Here is a 21,240-nt window from a genome sequence, read left to right as displayed (position 1 = left end):
TTCCAGATAAGGGGAATTCAACTTGTATAACCATTTTTTGGTCTTCAACAATAGTGAACACACTGTGTGAACATTTAAATTTCTGAACTGAGATTCAGATTTAGACCTAGAATGAATCTAGGCACCACTCATGGAATTCATTCTTCCAGCGTAAGAGCAAAGGATTGGTGGAAAGAATCACTAGTCCTGTCTTACCTGAAAGACTACTAAGCTTCAGACCACATTCAAATCAAATGTAGATGCATATTTTTCTGGGTAATTACAGTTCAGCTAACTTACTTATTCAAGCACTCTCAATAATAAGTATAATTCTGTTTTGGTTGATTTACTTTAATTGCCGCACAAGCGAACACTTGATATACCAGAGCTACAATCAGAGCCTTTTCTTTTCCCCTTAATTAGTGGCCTTCTTGTCCTGTGATATGCATGCTTCCTTTTTGTTGCTTTCATTTTGCCTTGATTCTAAAATATAGCACAACATTTAAAGGAAAAGAAAAGCCCCTGCCCTCACAAATTATATTTGCCTAATTGAAGAAACACTGAGCCAGGTGTCATCCTTTGACAGGAAGGCATGGGAAGAATCAGAGCTTAGAAACCTTGGGGTGGGAAGGGGTACAAATCCAAATCTCATAGACAGAATCTAGGATACCTCAAGACATCCAAGGCAAAAGGCATAACTGTGCCTCGTGTACCATCCAGGACTGGCCCTGTGGAGAGCTAGGGAAGTATTTCTATTCTATTCTATTCTATTTTATTCTATTTATTTGATTTATGGCCAGCTTTTCTCTCATGTGGAGCCCAAAGCATCTTGCATTGTATTTTAAAACATGAATGCTGTCTTCTGGGTCATCACCTAAGAACTAAGTCCCCCTAAGATCTTAAAACATGGAAGATATGGTCACAGGACCATACAGGAAGATATGGTCTTTTACACACTTTGGACTCAAGCCATATAGGGCCTTATAAGTCATAACTAGCACTTTGAATTTTCAAAGGTGTATCAAAGCAGAGCCCCAGTACATTGGGGTGAAGCTAAATATAACCTTGTCCCTCTTTCAACATACTATGGTCCTTTATCCATGATAGTGGTTCCTTTACATTATGGCGAACAACCTCTGGGGAGTTATATTGACCTTTTTGGAACCTCAGATGGTGGTGACATGACCTACACATTCTCACACATGAACTCATACCCATATTCACTTATTGACCTACCTTTTTCTCTCACCCCCCTCCCCATGAGTTACCACAACCAGTCTTTATTAGAATCACTGGGAAGAAGCTGTGATAAAGGGTCCATCCTTATATACCTAGGAGAGCTTTATCAAAACAGATGTTTTTTTGTTGTGATTTGGCCAATAGACAAGAACTCCATGGTATTCATGAAGAGAGAAGCCTAAAGTTGCACACAGATAATGTGTGCTGCTAACATGGGTGTAAAATTTTCTTCTGGGACAGATGTAGTATTGTCAGGTGAAATAATAGACAGAACACCTGTTCCTTTAATGGTGGTGTAGAAATGGGCATTTCAGCAACTGTTGCTTATCACATGTCTGAAAAAGTCTGAAATTCCTTAAAAGCTGAAAGATTCTGAAATCCTGAAATCTTAGATTTTTTTTTTCTATTTCTTGAGCTTACGACATTATCTAAGACCTCATCAGTCAGGCCGCCAGAATCATCATGCATTGTGGCGAATCTGGCGGTGCCCATATGGAGTTGTGGGGAACCTGTATCACTCAACTCACCCAACTTCCCATCCCATGGGGGGAAGCATTGACCACCTGTCTTCTCCCCATCACAGTGGCATACGCTGGTTCCATGATAGTTTATCCACCAGATGTTCCTCTACATCAGTGGTTCTCAACGTGTGGGTTCCCAGGTGTTTTGACTTACAACTCCCAGAAATCGTAGCCAGTTTACCAGCTGTTAGGATTTCTGGGAGTTGAAGGCCAAAGCATCTGGGAACCCACAGGTTGAGAACCACCGCTCTACTTTGTGGGATGATAGTCGGCAGTCTCTGTGAGTAAACGATTGCTCAACCAGTATATGCCACTGATGTAAGCCCCATCTTATGAGGTCGCCAATGTGAAGACACTGTTTTATTTCAGGGCTGACCCTGATTCACATCCATGCAGGTCAACCAAATTTCCTCCAAGAGGAAAAGCATAGGATAGAACTAAGTGGATGCAGTGGTTTGAATATTGGACTACAGTTCTGGAGACCAGGGTTATGGAAATGCCTTGTCTGACCTAGGACAAGTAATAATCTCCCAGCCTCAAAAGGAAGGCAAGGACAAACTTCCTCTATACAAAGCTTGCCTGAGATAGTGTCATGGAAATAACCTGAAGGCACACAACAGTGGCTTGACAGATGTCAATGAAATTTTACAGCTTAGGCTGTATACAAATTCTTTTCTCAACAATTAGCTTTAAAGCCAAAATTCTCTTTTAAAAATAAATATTTGTTATTAATAATAAATAAAAAGAGAATATATTAGAAAATTTGTGAATGTATTTAATAGTCTTAGTGGAAAAAATATAATCAAGATTTTGTAAACCTACTACTTTTTAATGATACCCTGTGGGTGATTAAAGAATCAGTGGTAAATATCCTGTGGTGTAATGTTAATAATTTTTGAATATGATGTTAAGTCCTTGTCAGTCTGTCTCCACCTTATTGGGAGACCTTCAAAACAGCTTTGTTTGTGTTCCATCAGAGTCACATGAAATACAAACAGAAGCTGTTAGGAAAAGAAAGAAAGAGAGATTTTGCCCTGAAATTGCTGAGAAATGACTTGCCAGCTGGGAGACTGCTGAGAATGTGACAAAAACATTCCAAATACGTGCCAAAGAAACTGCAAGCAACAATGACATTTCCACCGTGTTAAGCAGTGTGAATGATCCACAGAAGCATGATCCACAGAAAACATAATATAATATAAAACAACACATTGAAATATAAGCTGGCAAGAGTATCTTTTCATCTAAAGATGCAGCTACATAATTCAATAGCTCCCTATCCTACTGTTTCCACTATTGATGGTAGTGCATTGGGTCACTTTCACTTCTGTACTGGCATACCAGAGGCCATGTTACATGAGTGGGCATGATTTGTCTCCTCTCTCCCCTTTCCCTTCACTATTTTAAAGGTGACTGCTTTGCTTCTATTAACATCCAGCAAGCCAGCCATTTTTAATACTATTACTTCATAGTTACACTAAAAATAAAAATGAAATGAGTAAGGAATAGTAAAAGAGGTAGAGTTACAAAGGTGCACAGAAGACTGACCATGGATTGTCAAACCAGCACACTTGTGCTATTGAAGAGAGGTGTAATATTTATTTATTTGCATCATTTCTATCCTGCCTTTCTCACCCGAATGGATTCACAGATCTGGCAAAAATTCAATGCCAATAAAATAATAATATCCAAGGTGTCCAACTGCATATGTATATATTATTGACACTAACCAGTCTACGATGGCACAGCAGGTTGGTGTAATAAAGTCCTAAAACTAGGAATAAGGACACCAGAGTACATGTAAGCCCTGCTCTTACAAAGAAGTAAGAGATCTCCAGCGTAGAAACCCAATGGACAATTCACTCTCTCATCCATAGAGGAAGGCAGTGTGGAAGGGCCCTAAGTTTACCTTAGAGTTGTAATAAATTGGAAATGACTTGAAGGCACATAGCATGCACACATACCAAGAAGTAAGTTGAGTGAATAGGTTAAATGAAGGCCCATCTACACAGCCATATAACCCAGAATATCAACCTGAGTCTCTTCGGGTGAGAAGGGCGGGATATAAATGTTGTAAATAAATAAATAAATAAATAAAGGCAGAAAATCCCACAATATTCGCTTTGAACTGGGTTATCTGAGCCCACACTGCCATATATCTTGTAAGCCGCTCCGAGCCCTAGGGGAGTGGCGGCATATAAGTTTGAAAAATAAATAAATAAATAAATATATTCCAGTTCAAAGCAGAAAATATGGGATTTTATTCAGCTGTGTGGAAGGGGCCTGAGAAGACAAGAATAAGGCTCTGTAATTGTGTTTGGTTGAACACACTTACAACACTCTAATGAGATTTGATAAGGCTGGATTGCCATCCCAAGAACTTTATAGTCACGTTCAGCTGCAGATGGCTGCAAAGCCCACTTCAGGCCTCCTTTCCCAAGACTCTTCCATGTGGGACTGGAATGGGGCTGTTTTGTTTCCTCTTATTGCATATTAACCTGAAGCTGATTATATAACTCTAAATGTGTGCAAATAGCTCTCAGTCTTAGGACCACTAAAAATGGAAAGCATGAAATATGTGATCAGGTTTCTTGGCAACTTTCTGCCTTCTAAAGCAGCTGCCCCATGTTGGTCAGTAGGTGTGCTTTTAATAGGAACAGATTTTAATTCATTCCATTTGCACTTTTTCACCCGTTGAGATGTCAGTGCTCACATACTGTCTATTAGCCCTTATGTGATACAGTTGCCTGCATGCTCTTCTGAGAAAAATCAATAGAAGCCTCAGGCCGTTAATAGCAGCAAATTTCAGCCAAGGGGAAAACTATACACAAAGAATTACATCTTTCTCCTTGGCCAGAATTTTGGATGGGCATGACAACATTAGCAGATCATAGCAAAGATTTATCTGGAGATCTTCATGCTCATATTGAGATGTATAGGTTGAGTATCTCTCATCCAAAATAAGGTAAAAGGTAAAGTTTGCCCCTGACATTAAGTCGAGTTGTGTCCGACTCTGGGGGTTGGTGCTCATCTCCATTTCTAAAACGAAAAGCTGGCATTGTCCGTAGACACCTCTAAGGTCATGTGACTGGCATAGCTGCATGGAGCAGTTACCTTCCCATCAGAGCAGTACCTATTGACCGAACTGCTAGGTTGGCAGAAGCTGGGGCTAACAGCAGGAACTCACCCTGCTCCCTGGATTCGAATTACCGACCTTTCAGTCAGCAAATTTAGCAGCTCAGTGGTTTAACTCACTGTGCTACCAGGGGTTCCCTCATCCAAAATGCTTGGAATAAAACATGGAATTTTAGGTTTTTTTGGATTTTGGAATATCTATATTTGCATATATGAGATGGGACCAAGTCTAAACATGGAATTGATTTATACCTCATAGATACCTGATACACATAGTCTGAAGATAATTATATATATTTTATAATTTTTTGCATGAAACCATGTTAGTATACACGGAACCATCAGAAAGCAAAGACGGCACCATCTTAGCCACCTGTGTGCATTATTTTGGATTTTGGAATTCCGGATAAAAGATGCTTAATCTGTATTAAGACCAGGTCTGCTCACTAGATACCTTTGACCTTTAAGTTCTACTTTCCAAATTTTAAATAGCTGTGAATGCAATCATGTCCCATATATTAACATCCCCAGAGACTTCCAGGAGTATGCATCTTCTTGTTTTGAACATGCAAATGATAATTTTTATAATGGTAGTTGTGGCATGGGACCACAGAAATAGCTATTGGTTACGTGCATCCTACAAACAGCACATTTACCCTAAAATGTTTTCAACTATCAGATGCAAGGCCAGCTAATGAATGATAGGATCAAGCATTTCCCAGGCCTTTAAACTTATGCCCCTAAGGCTGAGTACATAAGGTAAGAGGCACTTGTGACAAAAATATGAATATATTATGTGTGAGTATGAATGGAAAATGACTGAATGAGAGCTAGTAATTTTGAAGACACCATTCCAACTACTTGCTTGCTGAACTGTAATTAAAAGTTGCTAATGAGACCTGAAATAGTTAACCTGCCTGGTAAACTGTGATAAAAACTGTGAATGATAAGAGAAATGTTTTCATCAAGTTAAGGAATGTTTACAACTATTAAGAAGGAAGTCAACACAAGGTCAACACCAATCAAGAAGAATCAACATCTGGTCCAGGAAACTGAGATGGAGCCAGAATATACCAGGATGGAAGATGTCTATCATTCATTTACAACTTTGGAACAACATCAGCAAAATATTGCTATATAAGTGACTCTATGACAGTCCCAAAATTGTGACAAACAGAGACACTGTTCACCTGCCAAGCTCAGTGGAGATGGTGTTATGGAAAAGTGGTAGATTTGCAGGGAAGCAGTCTAGTCACTTGCCTCCATTTCTCAAGGGAAGAGGAAGGAGTGCATTTTGGAGTCATGAAACGTGTTGCAGGGAGTCAGTTCTGCTGTATGAAAAACAAGGGTCTGATCCTTGGCATTGTTCTTAGGGAAGGAGAAGTTTTGGCATTTGGCCTTTTGAACTATATGTTGGCAGGCTGCAGTGGAAGCTGGGTCTGGCCTAAGCAGGTGCTTCTCCAAGAAGGGATAAAGAATATGATAATATTTGGGTGCATGAAGATGGATGCATGTAGATGTGTGTGAATGCTGAGTGAAACCCCCTTTGTTTGTTAGCCAAAGTAACTGTAAGTTGTTTGTGAATCCAGTGTAGTTACATAGAATCTGTATGTCTGTATGTCTAATGTCTAGATGTTGTTCTGTAAAGGTTCTGATATACCTCTCACACTGAAACTGCAATAAAAAGAACCTATGCTTTTAAAGTTATTGAAAGTTATTCATAACATTTTTGGTGTCAGAAGTGGGATATTCTGTTCAGTCTGAGCAGGATGTTTTAACCTTTGTTTTAAAAGTATTCATGACACACTGAGCTAATTCTCAGATTATATACAACTGGCCCTCTAGATCTACAGGTTCTGCACCCACAGATTCAACTAAGAGTGGCTCAAAGTATTTGGAAAAATATCCCAAAAGCAAACTATGAATTTGCTGTACAATGAGAACTACACTGATATGTAGACAGACATACCATAGCCTTGGATGGCCAATTGTTGTTGTTACTATAATCACTCTACTTTTTCCTAATTAGGGACTCAAAGCAGTTTAAAACATTTAAAACAGATATAGTTTCAGAGCATATAGAAGTCAAAAAGTAATTAACAGCAGTTGAAAAGACAAACCATTAAAAAGAAAAAAAAATTAGAAAATCCAGCACCTGATACAAGGACTGTTCCCTCTAAGTAATCAAGCCACAAAGGCCTGCCAAATTAAAAAAGTATTTACCTACTTCTGGAAAGGTAGTTGGAAGGATGGCCATTTAATTTCTCTGAGGGCAGCACCGAGAAGCCTTCTTTCATAGTCTTACCAAACATACTGTATATGTGAGGATGGTGTGGCAGACAGAAGGGTCTTACTAGAAGATCTCAAAACCCAGGTTCATATGAGATAATATGGTCCTTCAAATAGCCTAGTCTAGAGTTGTAACCGGTACTAAGAAATGTGTCCAGAAACAGACTTTCAGCCAGTAGAGCTGTTGCAACAAGTGAGTTATAGCCAAGTCCCAGGTTAAAAGTCTGCCTGTAGCTCTTCAGATAACGGACAGTTTTGATAGCTAGCGAATCTGGGAGAAAATAAGACTATTTTAAATTCTCATTACTTAATCCTCCATGCATGGCATGCTGGCTGGAGGACTGTGGGAAAAGTAGTTCAAAGAAGTACATTTCCCCAAACTTTTCCTAAAGATAGAAACATACTTTCTGTAAGCTTCCACAGAGACTCCACTACTGTGAAATGACTAGTTAATTATTTCACATTTTAAAAACAAAACAAACCCCACAACATTTTATTAACAGTAAATCAGGTCATAATCGCAGTAAGCCACAGACTTTAATTGTCTCTGTGTATCTCCAAAAGCTGAAGGGACTTGTACTAATGTCAGAGGCCATGAAAACATTAATGTTCAGTTCCATGCAAATTAGCAAAGCTCTGTCAGTGGTATTGTACCTTTGGGATGTGGTGCTGGAGACATGTTTAGTGGATAGTGTGGTCTGCTAAAAAGACAAATAAATGGGTCCTAGAGCCAATCAGACGTGAACTCTCCATAGAATGGAAGATGACTAATCTGAAGCTACCTTGGTCATATCATGAGAAGAGGCGACTTACTAAAAAGACAATAATGCTTGGTAAAGGGGAGGGCAATCAGGAAAGAGGAAGACCACATTCCAGATGGATTAACACAATCAAGGAAGCAATAGTTCTCAGTCTGCAAGATCTGAACAGGGCTGAGACAGGGTGACTTATTCATAGGGTTGCTATAAGTCAAAATCAACTTGAAGATAGTTAACAACAATAAAAAATCTTTTTTAGAAGGCAGAGCTGGCCAGCTCATGCAACTTTCGGACTCTGATGCTGTTCTAAATCATAAGACTATATGACTTGGTTCCCTTTTAGCATCTCCATTTGCAATAATCAAATTTCATTTACCTTTTTATCATCAGTGTTTCAAGAATGTGGAGATGTAATCAGAGCTTGGAAATTTTATTTTTGGGGGAAATTGTTAGTGTAGTGAATTCCTACAGTTGGCAGTCACTGGCTTAGTTAAAGGATCACCCATTTGTCACGATGGGGCAGGGTCTGGTTGGGGGGACTTTAGATGTGACTACCTATCAAGTTCAGATCTACAGATGTCCTTCTTTTTCCACTTTCACATCTAGTCTACATTTGCATTAGAAGATAACCTTTTTATATCTTTTAATGGGTTGAAATGTATATCCTTTTTCAAGTTTTTAAAAAATGCACATTTGGGACCTCTGTTTCTAGCCCGTGTGCATTGATGGCAGACATCCCTGAAGAAACTATGATGTGCTTCTGCTGTCTCTTTGCACTATTTTGAGTGGTGTGAATTTTTTACACATGCTTTTTCATACATAGTTATTTTAAATGATGCATATGCAGGTGTACTTTTATATACAGATTTCGGAATGAAATGTATTTCCAATTCAGATAATATAGATGAAAAGATGTCTGCATAAAAGGTCCATGGGAACATATTGCTTACACATCTCTAGTTCAGTAAGAATGGCCAAAGAAATTTCATAGTTTACCACAGGAACTTAATGCCCTCAAAGCTCTATAAGGAAGTGTAAATACCTTGTTCAGATTGTTTAGCTACACAGGATTAAGGTAGATATATAGTTACATCTTAAAATTTTATTATAACTGCAAAATCTCTTACTTCCCCCTTCATGCTAAAGTTGTACATATACATTGCCAAACCTTGTTTCACTTTTGCAAGGGATCAGACAAAAAAAGTTACTGTGAAATTTATTTGATATTCACAGTACTGTATTCTCTTACATATGTGTAATGATTTATAGCATGATGGAAAACTGGCAAGGTGCAATAGTTTGACCATGAAGCTAGGACTCCAGAAGCCAAGGGTTCAAATCCCCACTCAGCCATGGAAACTCACTGGTTGACCTTGTGCGCTTCAAAGTATTTCAACATAAGAAAAAGTCAATGCTGTATTTCCTTTGACATGTTATAAGTCACTACAACTTGGAGCAACCTTAAAGGTACATAACAAGAGTGAAAACATGATGCTAGAGTACAATGTCAGGAATTGACTTTTTATATGTTTCTATAAGGAGATATCCAATGCCCCATTATGCAAGTGTTTTTTATTTGTCTGCAGTATAGTAATCTGGTTTAAACGTCAGTGTAAAGGTACAAATCTGCTCCTCCAACCAAGAGCAGTCAGTGGAATTTGGTGGCCGTCTCACTTTGTGTTATCACTGAGCAGGCACTGAATCCCTGTTTAGTCATGGAAGCCCACAACGTGACTTTGGGCATTCTCTTAGTCCAAGGGAAAGGCAATAGCAACCTACTCTGAATAAATCTTGCCAATAATATCCTATGATACGGTTGCCATATGTTGATTTGGAGGCACATTACAATGACCATTTCTCCTCCCTTTCGTTCTTGTTTGTTCAGCAGGATGCCTATCCAGTTGCTGCTCTTGGAAGGTCCAGTTTTCAGCTATTCAGCAATGTTCACCATTGCAACTAACAAATTCAACATGTCTCCAGCCAGTTCATAATCCTCTTAACTACAAAATTTAAGGCCTACCCGTCACCAATCACATTTCTACAACAAAAATGCATTTGAAGAACACCAATTAATTATCTCAGAATTGATTTACTCCATATTATAGACATATTGCAGAAAATTTGTTCTAGTACATAGCTTACTGCCATAGCTTGTAGCAATGATTCTTGAGCCTTTAAATTTCTAAATGGTTTATGACCATATTATCTGAAACTCCAACTTTACCCATGCAACCCAGTCCACCATTAAGACCTGTTCTTCTTTACTATCTGCTATTAAAGTAGGTATGGTTAGCAATGCATGCACTACTGAAGCCCTTGGGAAGGCATCATAATAAAAGGCAGCTTTTTAATACTTTATGTTAATGTTTTTCTTTGTTTAATCTTTATTCTTCTTTGAATATTTGTCTACAGCTTTTAGCGCCATTGTGTTATATTTCTTGAAGTCAAGTGTAACATCAGCTACTTTCAAAAGGCAAATGGTTTATTAAAATCATAGCTGTTTCAGACATTTGCTCTTCTAAAGATATTACCTCCACATCCCACTTTCCCCAGCTCCTGGTAAATAATAACTACTTGTTAACAGCTTCAAGACTGTCTTTTTTATAACAAACCAACAATACTGAACAATGCTGAGAAACCAAGCTACTTTTAAAGATGGTAATAGTTTCAAAGGTAGCAAAGATTAGGAACAGATGGATATTTTTAGGACAGAATAAACAGTAGATCTATTGGGATATGAACTGAGAAAGGTACAGTGTGGTTCTGGGATTAAGGTATTGTACCAGGGCTTGAAAGATCTAGGTCCAATAAACCATGACATTCATTGGAAATTTTGGTCCAATGTTGCTTTCTTTCTTTTTCTCCTTTTGCTCTTCATCTAGCGTTTAGGATGAAGAGGAGGACAGCTATGTATGCTGTCTTAAACTCAGTGTAGGAAAGGTGGGATACATGCATAATGATTAAATCATGAATTAATTATAGGAAACAATTAAAAATCTAAGGTAGAATCAATTTGAGTAACACGTAAAAAATACAGAGTGGAGTATATATGTGGCAGTTCACAAAGTTAAAAAGCGGCATTTGAAATTGTCCTACATTGATAATTGTTACATTGATAAATATGAATTTTCCACATGGGACAGCACTGTCATAAAGGTATCGCACACATCATTATTTAATATAGTGTAATATGTTGAGATGCCATACTTACTGTAGTGGCATAATGGATATCTTTCCATACTGTGGCCTCTCTAGAGAGATCGGACACTTCAAAAAAGTTGTCAAGAATAACTTCCCCAATCATATCATGTCTCGAAAACCTGTCAAAGTCATAGACACTGAAATGCAATTTCCTGTTGCAAAGTTGATCATAGGCTACAGGAAACTGAAATGTTTCATCAAAGACAGGGTTTAAAGTCTTTCTATGAACCCTTGTCTGAAACTTCTTTTTTCTGTCTGGAAGAAGGTAGATTTTCACGTAAGGATCTGATGTACCAGTGAAGTCTTTTGCTGGTAAATCCAAAGCTTTGACAATGGTCACCAACAGCAATTCATTCTCATAATCGTACTTGAGGGTAAAGCTAAGTTTCCCACAGGTTTTCACATCCTCTTTCTTTCCTTCTGAATCCACAGACTTCTGTTTGTAAAGCTCAGGTTTTATCCTTCCAATGCTGGTAGTTGTCTCACCTCTTTGTAAAACCGGATCTGTCCCCATGTTAAAATCAATGCTGGACACCTGCATTTGTCTTGGCAAATGTCTCCTGAAAGAATTGTGCCTGTATACACAAAGACAAAGAAATTACCTTTGATTATCTCAAAGGGAAAGGAAATAATTTCCATATTGCTAAAAATGAAAGAAGTAAATCAAGAGCTTGCATTTAACAAGTTTCCATTATTGTTATAATTTCCTGGAGAGAACAATTACCAACAACACTTAAGTAATCCAAGACGATAACTCTATAATTTGGTTCAGGAAGAACGTTAATGATTTGCAGGAGGGGCACTGAGGAAGGAGCTCAACTATTACATTATAGCAAAAATTAGAACAGATTTAGAAGGCAAGGCCCCGAGAGAACAGGCTTGATGCAATTGTCATGCTGAATGCAGAGAAAAGACAACTAATGAGAAATCTACATGCTATTTTTGGTTACTCTGCATTTGGGAAGCAGAAGCACACCCTGAAGAATCAAGTAAGTGGGGTGAGATTAGACAAGGAACCATGATAAAGATTTCATGCTCCACTAAAACACCCCTACATTGCAATGCTTCCTGTGATAGACTTTGTAGTCAAGGTCCAAGGTCCCACTGAGCAGGATGATCAGAAGGGTATAAAACACAGCAAGGGTGGTTTACTGCATTTTGGAATATGTTACGTAACACAAGTTGAGTATCCCTTACTTGAAATGTTTGAGGTCAGAGGTATTCACAATATATTGAATTTTGGAATATGGTACAGGTATTCTGGCATTGCCTGGGTTGGCATTTTCTTGGTGGCTCTTTCTTTTTTCTCTCCCTTCCCATTGTACACCTTGTTTCTCTCTTTCTTCTTCTTCCCTTTCTTCCCATGCTTTCTTTCATACACCTTCCCCTTCTTTCCTTCTCTTTGTCGTCTCTTTTTCTTTCTTCATTCCCTTTTCCCTTCCTTTCTTTTATTTTGTGTTTTTTCTCTTTCTTTCCTCCCCTCCACTCATACCATTCCCCTTTTCTTTCCTTCATCTGGCTTTTTCTTGGAAGTCACAGTCTCTCTAATTCAGAGCAAAGCACAGGCACCCACTCACACTTTCCAAAATGGATTGCTTACCTCTTTATGGGGTGGATGACCTGACTGTGGCCTTCAGAGCTGTGTTGCATGCCTCGTGGGGTGCCCATTTTATCTACTGGTAGCTCATCCTTTCTGCCTATAAACTCTTATGGTTGCATCTGCATATAAACTGCCATTTTTCCTTTTTCGGCCCCTCACCCCAGACAAAATGGTGTTTGTTGGATAATGAAGAGTATATGAGCTACGTTTGGTCCAGAGCCACCAGGCCATGTAAGAGCCTTTGTGGTACAAACCTACGAACAAAAACACCTGTATATTTTGACTTTTATATAGATGCATAGATAGTATAGATCAGCAGCAGAGGTGGCAAAAAGCTCCAGCTTTGAAGTGCACATTCTCCAGGATCTCTCATCTTTGGGGAGAGGAGAGGGGTGTTTGCAACCAAACTTTCCACAAGTAGTGGTTATGTAACTGCTGCTCTTCCTCCACTACTATCTCCACACAGAACATGGTCTAGAGTGGGAAGCGGCAGTGCAACTTCTGATGACCATCTCCATTCTTGGCCTGGATGGCAGCTCCATGCCAGAAAACAGCCCCCTCTCTCCTCTCTCTCTGGTTCCTGATCCCAGTCAGTGCTTTTTCCACCCAAACAAAATTCTTGAGTGGATTCTCTACCTCACTGAGAACCACCAGCTATCACTATTTGCTGGTATTGCTGCCCTCCTCCTCTTCTATTTATATTGGGCCATCAATGCATGTGGCACATTACAAGTAAAGCAACCCAAACCAGTGGGTCCTGCCAAAGGCATACCATCTAAAAGCTGACTGTGAATTTAGTACAGCTGAAGCTGAAATGTAACCTAATTTTAAATGCATGCTGTCCAACAGTATTAAAAACAACAAATGGCTGTACCTTTTCTGTCAGAATTGGGTTACTTTTTTAGGCATTATAGACGGTTATGGAAAGACTGTGGTTACCAAAAATCATACAAATAACTGCAAAGTGGGAGAAGGTTATGCAACATACCAATATATTTTAAGTGTGTTCTTTTAAAAACTTAATCGGCCCACAAGGTTAAAATTTCTTTGATTAATTGGATAAAATTTTCAGAAATAGTTTTCCATTGAGTTTTTTATGGAGACAAAGGCTGTCAATTTTTTTGGGAATAGAAGTTTTATGTAAGAGCAACCTTTACAATTTCGCAATTTAAGCCTGGGTAGTGTTCCATTATCTGGAAGGAGGTCACTAGGGAGCGCTAGAGAGAGAAGGACAGTCCATTTTACAGGAGGAAAACTATTTTCCCCATTTTTACTGGTTATTTCACCCCCCCCCCCCCCAATATAATAAACGAGGGTTATTTCAACGATGGGGACATGGGTGGGGAAATAACAGGAAAACAGAGGGAAATGGTTTTCCTCCTTCAACCCTCCCTCCACCTCAATAAATTGGACTATTCTCTCTTTAGTGCCCCTAGTGGCTTCTGCCCAGATAATGGAACAGTACCCAAGCTTGAATACTAGACACAAAGATTACTAAACTAAGGTTGCCATACTTTGGACACATCATGAGACAACATGATTCATTGTGGATTGTTGGTTCAATCAAGGAAGCCCCAGACCTGAGGTTGCAAGACCAGAACCAGGGCACTTTATGATTAGAGATCTTGGAAGTCTCCCACTCATAGGGTCAAGCAACAAGAACACTAAACTCTGGCTGAAGGGATTCTGGGAGTTGTAGTCCCAAAAGTAACATTTCTAAGTGTTACCTACAGCCTGCTCATGGCTGGATTTAATACTGATTTGCAGTTAGCTAAAGTCAAAACAAGCATTTCCGATCTTATTTGGCATCATGCCAGACAAAAGGGGCGGAGGAAAGCTTCAGCCTAATCCAAGATCATTTTATGCTGTTTTAGAGTTTCCAATTTTAACTTTTACAGTTCAGAAATGTTGATTAATAGTTTGTCTTGTTTATTCATATGATGATGATGACCACATTGATCATGATTATGGAACATTATTCAATGTAAGCATGTAAAATGGACAAAGCTGAACATTAAACGTTATAGTTTCTAACCTTTCATAGTGTGTATAACCAGGATAATTTACTCTGTTGTTATATGCCTTCAAATTGTTTCTGATTTATGGCAGTCCTAAAGTGAATCTATCATGGGTTTTTCTTTAGCTGTGTGACTTGCCCAAAATCACCTACTGGGATTCTATGGCTGAGCAGAGAATTAAACTGTGATCTCCAGAGTTACAGTCCAACACTCAAACTACTACATCACACAGATAATAGCTGCTGAATACCTTTTTTTTTAAGAGAGAAAAAGAAAATTGAGATTTTTTTCAAGTTCCCAAATGCCCCATTCCATTTCTTTCCTGTTTTTTAAAAAGACTGTAACCACTGGATTGCAATGTCTTTTGGTTCTCTCTCTGGTTAGTCAAAATCAGTCAATTAGATTCTACTCCAAGAAGGAGTTATATACAATGGAACACAGGATCTAGTAAGCCACTGTCCTGGTATCACATGTACTTTGCCTTGTTTCTGAGTCACAACGTTTCAGTTAGACACTTAATTGATGTGTTAATTATTTAAATGTGTTTTTGTACCCATGGCAACCTGGGAATGTTTTTTTCTGGTCTGTAGGAACAATGGGATTAGAATGATTGCCATGCTGAAGCATCAGAAGCGCATGTCGGCAAATGAGGTTGCTGGGAGGCTGCACAGTTAATGGCTTGCACCTGCTGCACTCTTTCTCTCTCTGCACTTTGATTTATTTTATCGCCCATCTCTTCTGGTTCTTGGGTAAGCTAAAAAAATATATAACCACACCAGAAGCATCCAGACAATCGGTGACACAGCATTGGCTGGAAATCCAGAGAAAGCAGCCACAATTCAATGCAGGCAAAGAAAATTCATTGCTAGCTGGAGCAGCGGGTTGGAGGAAGCAACAGAAGGGAAAACTACCAACTGAATTGCGCTTGCATGGCTTGCACAGACTTGGTTGTACTTTCCATACATTTGGACAGAGCCTTGGACTCCCCCCACCCATTTTAGATGACAAAGCCTGGGACCCTTTCACACTACACCTTTGCAGGATTATGATCCCACTTTAAATACCAGGATTGCATTGTATTATCTCCGTTACATTTAACTGTTACATTCTATGACATCTGTATTTGTTTTGCTATTTAACTGTGAATGTATGATGGGTATTTTTAGGTATAGTATGTAGTTTAGGGCTAAATTCCCTAAAAACACCAGAATTCATTTTAGCGGTTTAGCTCTGGTTGATATACAAGCTTCCCTTGCTTAGTTTCCAATATACAGTACCTCACAATCTCTGAGGATGCCTGCCATAGATGTGTGTGAAATGTCAGGAGAGAATGCTTCTGGAACATGGCCATACAGCCCATAAAATTCACAGCAACCCTTATCAGTTCTTGCTGCCCTTTTGCTGCTAATGACGGGATACTTTAGGTGCAAAGACAAACTAAACTGGAGTCCACTTAAGGCTTTCCAATCTGGTACCCCCTAGAAACTGATTTGCTAAGAAGTATAAAAAAATATTATTGTTATCATCATTACTATTTGCTCCTCCCCCTCCTTTGCATTTATATCCTATCCTTTCTCCAGAACCAGGACCTAAAGCAGTATGCGTTCAGATTAGCGTTCTGAGAAACAAATGACTTTCTCACAAGTATATGCACTGAAATATGTAAAAGTATGGTTTTTTTTAACCAGTGGAAACTTGTAAATGGAGGAAATAGTAGTTGGTTCATCTGGTGGAATGAATGAAAGCATCCATCCATCCAGAAGACCTGTAGGTGATCCATATATTCCAACTTATTTCTGCATCTCTTAAGCAAGGGAAACATCCTTTCACAAAGAGGCATTTGTTACTTCCCTTTTAATAAACAATCAACCTGAAAAATAGCTTGACCAGTAGAGTCAAACTGATGCTGTTAATCTACATAGCTGCTGCATCATTGTTACAAGTTTAAAATAAACATAACTTGTTTCCTTGTATTTTATGAAAGTTGCCTGCCTCTCCCATGAATTTGTATTATTTAATATAATTTTATTTTAATATCACTTTTCTAATATCTGTTCTGATCTTCATTTATTTCTTCCTGGCTGTTCTATTAAGAGAGAGGACAAAAAGTTCAGTGGATTTGCAATAATTATGAGAATATTTTTTCATGGTATTGTTTTTTCACCTCATGCTGAAGCTTGAAAACTCATTTTAACCTTTTCTTTATTAAAAAATACTTTAGCTAGTAATGGTATCTGAAAAAGCTTTCTTATGTACAGGCAAGGCTGGAGTTGCAGATGACCGTACACAACTGCCGAATGATTCTGAAGGACCATTGAGGTCAGTTAATTAACTAGAACTGAGAATTTCAGTCAGGCTGGCTAGGAGCTGTAGTACAAAAAACAAAACAAAAAAAAACTTCTCAAAATCCTATATCTCATGGGAAAAAACTGGGTCCTAAGATTCAAGAAGCAGCATTAGCTGAAGAACTTTAGTGCATGGCTACTCAGCGATGACTAGTGGCACTGAGCTATCCAAAGTGCTGAACCTATTTTGAAGAGAAAGTTCTTCAACTTGGATAGTTATATCAGTGGTTCTCAACCTGGGGGTCCCCAAATGTTTTTGGTTTACAACTCTCAGAAATCCCAGCCAGTTTACCAGCTGTTAGGCTTTCTGGGAGTTGAAGGCCAAAAACATCTGGGAACCCCACATTGAGAACCACTGAGCTATTCTGAAGTTCATACTCTCAATCCTCCATTTTTAGGATACAGTTTCACAGAATTGATAATTCATAGATTTGTTTAACATGTTCTTCTGGAATCTGTGGTCAACTTCTTTACTGAATTTTATGCTGGGAGACAGGGAGATAGAGAAAATATTTCTCTAGACAATTGTAGGACCTTTAGCACAATTCCTTCTGGTGGAAGTTGACCACAGAATTGCATTGAAGGACCTAAAGATTCCCAAGAAAGTTGTTCACTTAAAGTAAAAAAAGTTTTCTGATTTCATTTTTTCCACTTTCATGGTGTCCTGTCATAGTTCTACCTCATGGGATTGTTATGAGCTTAAAATGGGGAGGTGCATAATTATGCAACATTACAGGAACAGCAACAGCTTTAAAGTGAATGACAAAGACATCAAAAAAGCCAGGCACTTTATACTTTGGCTCAGTTATAAATCAAAAGTGAGACTGTACTCAAGAAATGAGAAGACAAGGACATGGCTAGACAGCTATGAAGGAATTGGATAAGGCCTTGAGGTTTAAAGACATACCACTGCTTAATAAGGCCAGGATCAACCACACAACTATATTTCCAATTTCTGTATATGGTTGTGAAAGTTGAAAGCAGTCAGAAAAGAGGAAGTCCACATTAGATGTGGAATAATCTAATCAATTTGCAAGATCCAAGCTGGTATGTTAAGAAGACAATCTTTTGGAAGTGTCTCATTCATAGGTTGAAGCCAGTATGAGAGCAATTAACAACAAAAACTCTTATAACTATATAAAGGCAACTAATTTAATTAAAATTTCATGACTTAGGAAAGCCAAAAACATGTCAAAATGCTAGGTGGTACTTGGGACAATTCTGTAACCTCCAAGGATACCACACCTGGATTAGGAAGATGTAGGCTACAACAAGTGGGGACAATTGCATAGCCCTGACAATTCAAATTCCTCACTCCTAGTTCTTGCCTAGGTGTAGTAGACTAAACCATATGGCACCAGATATCCTTCATGGTGTGGTCCAAACCATACAGAATGAAAGCCCTTTTCAGAGATAATTGTGTGGCTCTCTGCTTCTTCTTTTTTTCATATCAACAAGGATATTTTTCTGCTTGAAACAGACTCTGAAGTGAAGCTAAATTGCACTCTGGAGGTAAACAACAGTGATGTGGAAATACTTATTCTGGTGTCATTTATTGCTTGTTTGGGATCCAGAGACTTGAAAAATGATTTTATTTTCATAAGCAGACCTCTTTTATAATAGCACAAAAGATAAGGAGAATACAAAATGTTCCAATTAAGAGTCCTCACATTCATGCCCCCCCCTCGTACCTCACACCAATGAGCTTCCATATTAAACAATGAATCTGAATAATCTTGATATGAGGTTCCACTAACACCTTACTTTTCCACTGGAATAATTTAGGTTTATTATTAAAGCAGGAAAATCTGAAGGGGTCCCAAATACACTTTTCCAGGGATTAAATAATAACCTGGAAGATTTAAAGGGAAGAACTTACAGACTTACATCAGTTCCATGTTTTTATTTCTTTGGTTCCCTTGGGAGACAAAACACGGAGGGCTAGATTCATTAAAGCAAAGAGCTCAGCTTTTGAAGATGCTAATGCTGATGATGACAGTGATAATAATGGTTCTTGTTCAGTATTTTTCTCTCTCTGAACAAGACAAATAATATTGTAAATATCTTTCATCTTTTGGTATAGCTCTTCTATTTAAAAAAATAGATATTGCATAACTGCCATTGAGATGATCTCAAAACCACTTATTTTTCTTTTAAGGTCAAAGTATAGTTTTCAAATCAGGTATGTTCCAATTCAAAACTACTAGGTGCTACTCACCTAAAAGGGGGGATTTTGAGGGGTTGTGGTCAAAAGAAATACCCTTTCAAAGCTCAACTCCAATCACAGAACAGGGGGAGTGCCTTACTTAACAAACAAAATGATTGCTCAGGTACAAAACAATTCCGCTGCTTAGAATAGAGTGTCAAGAGACTTGAGCTAAGGCCTCCAGTACCAAGGTGTAGGCATCTGACTATGCATGCCAAAATAGTCCACAGGCAAGGGGAGTCATTTGCACAGTGTTTGTTGTGTTGCGGTGCCACCAAACAGTGTCCAAATGGGACACTGATGCTCATGAAGGGCTAAAAGACTAATGTGAAAGGGCTGCCTGAAGCCAGTGGGGCATGCATTGCCCAATTCCATTTTACAGTACTTACTTAGATGCATTTCCACTGATAATCTGTGGTTCAACCATTACAGAGAAAGTTTGTTGTACAAGTGCCATCATGCAAATGATTTACCAAGAAGGAATGTAGGGTTCTGCCCTCAACATCTATGGTTTTGTTTTTGCTCTGTAATTCATGACACTTGTCACTTCCTAGTCATTTTCTCTGTTTCTGAAATGGCACTACTTGAATTCATTCAGGTGCAGGGGAGGACATGTGAATTTCACTCCTCACTGTTCCTAGCATATTAAAATTAGATGCTTCTGTCACACTATTCATAAAATCATTCCTTGATTGATGCTACAGGCTACATTAAGTGCCAAGGTATTGTTCTCTGCTGTGTCTTGATGCAATCCATAATCTCAGGGAGGGATGGAATAGTTGACTCTTTGATAAAAGTTGCCATTTTTCAGAAATGGTTTGACAGCTGATGGCATTAAGGTGGGAGTTGCTACACTATTATCTTAATATTCATGTATGATTCTAAAAGAATTAGCCAAAAAACCAACCTAAAAAACCTGAATTCACTTAGTTGAGTTGAGGGTCAGTGCACTGTACCTTAATTCTTACAAAAAATGGGAAACTTTCCTTTCTCTGAGTAGAATGGCAAAAGTTCAGAGCTGACTCCATGCTGAAAGAATCTAAAAGAAGCACTGACTCCCTTTACACTCTCCACCATGGCACAACTTCTGATCTTTTTGAATGTGTGATTAGGGAAATACTACCCACCTGAACCAACACTGGTGCTTCCCTTTCTCTGCAGAATAACCCTCAACCTATCCATAGGTCATATCCAATCCAAAACCTGCCTCAATTTATGCATGAGGTCAAGTTATACATGAGTGTATATGGTATGTCTTCCCTTACCTATTTCATGTCATGTCTAATATGCCTTACACTTTATCATATTTTTAAAAAATTGCTCAGGATTCAGTGAAGTAGTATCACTAATGGCCTTGTTTCTTGCAGTAGAACCAGAAGGTTGTTTTTCATTGCAGCTCCATGCAAACTCTCCAAGCTACCTATAGAGCAGTTCTACTCAAAGTCCTGGTAAGTTTCCACAAAAGAAATAAACAATTGTATCGAGTGGAGACAAATATGGTACCAGTCCCAGGCACATTAGTAAAAACAGGTTGGTGGTCTCCCACATCAGACAACCTGAACAGCTCTGCTGCAGAGAGCTGGAAAAATCTCCAAAACCAGTTTTCAGCTGGCACAGAATGGTGCAATGGGGAGGGGAAGAATGTCTGTTCTGCTATCAGATGTCTGCTAGCATAACATTAAATGTGGGCCCTGCACTTAACACATGCCTGAATGGCGAGAGTTTTCAAGAGCATCATTTCAAGATTAAAGTAGACTCTGCATCAAAGAACCCTGCAGTGTATTTTAATAGTTGCTAGGGTGATGTCCCAGAGGTTTGTTATTTGTTACCTGAATTTGACCATGAATTTATCCAGTTCTTAACGCTTAAATGTACTAGGAACCGAACATCATTATCTCCAAAGCTGTCTTCCAGATAAGAATGTACTATGGGATTTTGCACATCTGCAA

General features: G+C 38.7%; 1 protein-coding gene across 4 annotated transcripts in view; it reads right to left on the bottom strand.

Annotated features, from left to right (window-relative positions):
- The window catches only part of syt10 (synaptotagmin 10), a 63,540-nt gene that overhangs the window by 18,899 nt on the left and 23,401 nt on the right, over positions 1–21,240 (bottom strand). For all 4 annotated transcript variants that reach the window (XR_010006895.1, XR_010006896.1, XR_010006897.1 and 1 more), the window contains one exon: positions 11,133–11,697. Coding sequence is in view for 1 of the 4 variants with exons in the window: in XM_003228605.4 (XP_003228653.1) it covers positions 11,133–11,697 (565 nt within the window). In the remaining 3 variants the exon portion in view is untranslated. The remainder of the gene's footprint in view (positions 1–11,132; positions 11,698–21,240) is intronic.

The sequence above is a fragment of the Anolis carolinensis genome, chromosome 5 (genome assembly GCF_035594765.1).
Source record: "Anolis carolinensis isolate JA03-04 chromosome 5, rAnoCar3.1.pri, whole genome shotgun sequence".
Lineage (NCBI taxonomy): Eukaryota > Metazoa > Chordata > Lepidosauria > Squamata > Dactyloidae > Anolis > Anolis carolinensis.
This window is presented reverse-complemented; position numbering and strand designations above follow the sequence as displayed.